This window comes from Quercus lobata, chromosome 2 (genome assembly GCF_001633185.2).
Source record: "Quercus lobata isolate SW786 chromosome 2, ValleyOak3.0 Primary Assembly, whole genome shotgun sequence".
Taxonomy (NCBI): Eukaryota; Viridiplantae; Streptophyta; class Magnoliopsida; order Fagales; family Fagaceae; genus Quercus; species Quercus lobata.
The window spans coordinates 50,574,689-50,580,249 of NC_044905.1; the positions used below are offsets into that span (position 1 = coordinate 50,574,689).

General features: G+C 34.9%; 1 protein-coding gene across 1 annotated transcript; it reads left to right on the forward strand.

Annotated features, from left to right (window-relative positions):
- Positions 1–921: 921 nt before the first annotated feature.
- LOC115975771 (LEAF RUST 10 DISEASE-RESISTANCE LOCUS RECEPTOR-LIKE PROTEIN KINASE-like 2.7) lies at positions 922–1,838 on the forward strand. The gene has a single exon (XM_031096739.1). The coding sequence runs from the start codon at positions 939–941 to the stop codon at positions 1,791–1,793; it is 855 nt and encodes a 284-aa protein (XP_030952599.1). The 5' UTR covers positions 922–938; the 3' UTR covers positions 1,794–1,838.
- The last annotated feature ends 3,723 nt before the right edge of the window (positions 1,839–5,561 follow it).

The following is a 5,561-nucleotide window of genomic DNA, read 5'->3' on the forward strand; positions in this document are numbered from 1 at the left end:
TTCAATTTCCTAAAATAAATAAATAAATAATAGAAGGCATAAATTTAGTATTTAATAAATTAGATGGATATGTGGCATGTTTTTATTTGTGGAGTAGTGGAGCAGGAAGAGTGAGATAAAAGATTTGAACTTGTTTTAAGGATAAGAAATTTTTCAACCTGCCAATGTCATTTTTTTGATTATTGAATTCTTCTTAAAAGCTACCCAAAATGAGCCATGTATAGTTCTATTAAATATGACATTGTCACTTTTATCACACAAACTTGCAAAGGATCATAAATCAATAATATCAAGTCTATACCTAGCACGACCAGAATAAGTGTATATGTGGAGTGTGTGGGGTTAAGTCCGGAGTTTAAGTCTCTAAGAGAAAGTTTCACATAAATATACACTTAGATTAAGTTAGAGTAGAATTTCTACGTTATATATAAAATAATTAAAAAAAAAATTATATACCTAACACAATTTAAGGTATGAAGTATGATGTGCCACAACTTATAACCTCAAGTGCTAAGAAAAACACAGCCAGTTGATTTTTGTTTTTCCAAGTTCATTTTCTTTTCCAAGATATTTTATCAATCTACGGAGAATAGACCAATAGTTGTTGGAATTGAATAAACCGATTCTATTCGAATCTTCAATGAAATCAAAATGCAATTGGTCTGTGCTTGTGGTGAAAGCCGGGCTCCTCTTTTGTCACAACATATAGCGTTTCCCGCGGAAGCCAGAGGTCCCACACACTGGAGAATATGTTTCAAGTTTCAACACTGTAGCTTTCAAGTCAATTGTGACTCTTAATGTTCAAAGTGTACGTCTTCAACTGCTCCGTAGAAAAATTTTCCCAAGAAGTGATGTGACTCTTATATGTTTTCCTTATTTTCCCTCAAACTACCAAACTCAAGTAGCTCATTTCATCCATCACTTCTCCCCCACCAAAAATGAATTCTGGGTTTTTATTTCGGTATCCCCCTCTTGTTATTTTCTTCATAACAATCTTGGTTTTCGTCCAAATTCCTGTGTTCTTATGCTATGATTTGTATGCGAGTTGTAACAATAAGTACCACTGCGGGGACATCGCTAACGTTGATTATCCGTTCTGGGGAGCAGGCCGAGTGCGTGGTTGTGGCAAACCAGATTTGTTTCTCAATTGTACTCGTAACATCACTTTGATTGAAATGAGGAACGTAACATACCGCGTTTTGAGTGTCAACATGACCACCAGAAGCCTCAAAATTGCCAGAGAGGACTACTACTCGGGTGGAATTTGTTCACCAAAGTTCGTGAATACCACCCTTGATTCCAATTTTTTTGTTTACAGCTCTGGCTACGCAAATATTATGCTCGTCTATGGCTGTCTTCCTTCAACCACGCCCAAATTGTTTAGTTGTCAAGGAATTGGGAGTGTCTATATTGCAGCGGAAGTTAATGATCCTGGTATATGTAAGGGTCCAACTGTTTTCGTTCCAGTTCCTGGAACCCCTACAATGATTGGAGATATTTGGAATGTGTCCAAAATGGAAGAAGTGCTGAGAGAGGGATTTGAGGTGAATTGGGAAGAGGATAAGTCTTGTAGTGACTGTATTCAATCCAATGGAGTTTGTGGTAATGACGATACGAATCAAACTACTTGCTTCTCCGCACCACCTACCGAAGCCCCCCAAAAGCCTCAAGGTACGTACAAATTCCCTTGCCAGCAAAAATTGGTTCTAATTAATGTTGTATCTTCAGTCTTCACACATTATTTTCACAACCCAGACCACCATCATATAATTTTTAAACCATTACCAGACTAGTAACAAGCCAATGACCGAAATCTTTCTACATCTAGTCCACCAAATACCAGTTAGCAAATCTCTTTTTTTTTTCTTTTTTTTTTTTTTCTTTTTTTTGAGAAAATGTTAAGTATGCTAGTTAAGCTAAGCAAATCAGTCACAAAATCACCCGCCTAAAATATGAGTCCAAGGACCATATGTGTAACGCCCCAAAACCATAAGCAATAAAAATCTATTTAATCTGAATAATCCTTAAAAATATTAAATAAAAGAAACCAACAACCTTTGAAACTCATCACAAAAGTAAGAGCTCTAATTCACCAAATACAAAACATCCTCAAAATAATTCTCCAATACAATGTTTAATGCCATAAAATAATAATAAAAATCCTTAGTTCCACAAAATAGTTCGTAACTGCTGTCTCCTAAGAATCTCTACTCCAATAATCCCTCTAATGTATCTGTAATGGGAAATAAAGGGGGGTGAGATAATTCAATAAGTGGAATTCACTAACATTAAGGTGTAGGAACAAACCTTTCAAATAAATAATTCTTTCAACAAATTCACAACTTGTAACTTATCAATATTTTGTCATCAAATATTTCATATAAAAGAAAATAATATCTTTATATTGTGAGCCATCATAATATTAATACCATCATATAAACAATTTCTTAGGCTTTTTTTGTGGTCAACGTTTACGCCCCGTTGACAGGGTTGTGTTGTCCTCCTTTAGGACTAGAACCTCATTTCCATCTCTTTTTCTTAAGGAAGGCTCCTTTGGAACCGACAGGTGCACTCCCTTGCTAAGGAGCTTCCTTTTTGGATCCTTAATAGTATACTCTTTTCCTAAGGAGCTATCAAATGTGCAGTCTCCTTTTTTAGGATTATCCCTTGCTAAAGACTAGCTGCAGTATGATTATCCCTTGCTAAGGACTAAATACCATACTGAGTTTCTAATCACGACTTGTCATAGGTTTACAAAACATATTCAATATGCTCACAAAATAATCCATTCATAATTCTCAAAAATATAAGGACATATTCACACATACAAGTTTAAATAAATTTAGGTTGTCCCACAAGTTTTTTATAAAACGAGTAGTCAAATGTGCACATCAAACATTTATAAAATATCAATTTATATATAGAGTATCAACATATTTCTTTAATATAAAATAGTTTAATAATCAATACTGTTTTGGGAAAACCCCCAAAATTAGTAAACTCCACTTACCTCTTAGTTGCAAAAATAAAAGAAATCAACCTCCCTTGAATCACAATAATTCAGTAGAATTAGAACCTAGCAACACCAAAAATAAGTTTATCAATACACAAATTTTCCTACCTAAAAAAATCTATTTTCACACTTAACAGTTTTATCCTAAACAATATTGATATATCCAAAATTCACCATTTAATCACTTAACTATCCAATTCACTTTCAGCTTTGATCAAATTTTTGGACTTACAATTACCGCTGCATAATCATATCTTTTGGCTCTACCTAATCAGATTTGGCTTAAAATCATTGCTGCATAATCAGATTTTTGGGCTTAAAAAGTTGTTGCATACTCAGTGGCCTAGAGATGATAAATTAGTACCACTAGATGTAGAGGTAGATATCAAATAACATAATGCAAACCTTTTCCATTAATATAATCTATGCATGAAACTTTAAGTGGCAGAAAGATTGACATGTGATCAACCTAATATATACCTTAATCTATCCATCCAATTGCCTAGAATTCCCTTGATGCCACTAAAACACAAGGAAGTTGCTGGACACGTATAGAACAAGGACAACGTGAAGATACATGGCGGATGGGTGGTGACATTTAGTGAGGCCATATACGGTCATATAATGTTCACAGAACACCCTTTTTCTATCAACATAATCATATCCTTAGATCCATAACAGCAGCCCCTATTTTTATTATTATTTTTTTCTATTAGGTACACCACTAACAGATTTTTCCTATAAGATTGGGAAGAAAAGCTAGCCATTGAGTATCGCAATTTTCCTTAAGTTTAAAGTAGAAGAGAGTCATACCTTTAGTCTGGACTCACAGCCACAGTGAAGCAAAGCAAGGTTCAGTAGTGTGAAGCGGCTGAAGCAAAAGGAGGCACCATCAGTAAATACATGTGTAACTTAAGAGGAAAAAGGCTAGAGTTTTCAAGGCCCATATATTTACTTATGCCACCTAATTTGGGTTTCATATCTCATAGTATTTATCTTATTTTTAATACCTTAGGCCCAATATTAATTTAATCAATTTAATTATAGGCCTCCTTTAAAATTTACGTATAATAATTTAAGAGGTAACAAAATTTATGGGGTGTTACAATATGATATTATTGGTTCTAGTGTATGGTGTGACATATCTGTTGTATTTTTTTTTTTTTTTTTGGTGAAAGTATTTTTTTTCTTTTTCAAAACGATAGGTTTCAATTACATCGAGGAAAAATGACATGACATTTAGGGTGTGTTTGGTTCGTGTAAAAGCATTTCCGGAAAATATTCCATTTTTCAAAAATGCTATTTTTCGGAAAGGAAAATGTTTTCATGTGTTTGGTTGCATTTCAAAAAATTTTCCAAAAAATATTTTCTGGTGTTTGGAAAAGAAGAAGGAAGAGACAAACCCAGAAAAACACAGACAAAACCCAGGAAAAAAAAATCATCAACGATCGATGCTCGATTGGGTTCGACGGCGGGGTGCTTCGCAAGATCGCGATCGACGCTGATCTCACGAAGCGTCGATCACGATCTCGCCTTCACGCTAATCGCAATCTCGCGAAGCGTCGATCGACGCTTCCTGAGATCGCAATCGGCACGAAGGCAAGATCGCGATCGGTGCGCGATGTGATCCTCTGGTGCGTGTGATTGAGCAGCGTGGCGCGGCGCAGTGCGAGATCGACTGGTGTGTGCGATCGGCGTGGACTGGAGCTCGGGGTTCGCCGGCAATCGTTGGACTGGACTAGAGCTCGGGGGCCTCTTCTCTCTCTCTCTCTCTCTCTCTCTCTCTCTCTCTCTCTCCGAAATTCATTTGAAGTGAAAATAGGAACGGAAATTCATTTCCGTAGTCAAAGCCCTTTTTTTTTGGGTCAACGGAAATCAATTTCCAGAAAATTCTATTTTCCGAACCAACCAAACACCCGCATTTCCGGAAGTGATTTTCACCCAAAACAAACACACCTTTAGTGAAAATTCTTAAAATCTGAACCGTAACTTTTTGCTTTTGGCCGGCCTATACATTGAACAAATATCATTTTAGTACTGACATTTTTAATAGAATAAAACTTCAAGATTTATTTATCAAAAAACTAAAATTTAAAATATATATAGAAACAACACATAAATATTGTATTTAAATCTTACTTTTATATATATATATATATATATATATATATATATAATGCCTCTAGCCCAAAAATTATCAAAATTATGCAATAGTTTTTCTTACAGTAGAGTCTAGAGACAGGTTCAACTTAATTGATTATTCTCTGGAGTTTGAGTTTTCATTCAAAAATTAATATATTGGATAGTGGAATAACCGAACAACCACTTTCTACTCTTACCTATTTGTTATTTTAGAGATGCTACGGGTCGGGTACTGATTTGTATATATTCTAAAAATCAAGACCGCTTGCATATTATAGCCCATGGCCCACTTTCTGATATGAGTAGATTGTGCTATATATACAAAATACAATTATCAAGAAAACCATTCTTTAATCTTTGTCAAATTAAATCTCGTATTACATTCTTCTAATAATGATCTTGCGCA

Excerpts from the sequence above, each read along its gene's own strand:
- LOC115975771 (XM_031096739.1), top strand. The coding sequence starts at position 939 with ATGAATTCTGGGTTTTTATTTCGGTATCCCCCTCTTGTTATTTTCTTC.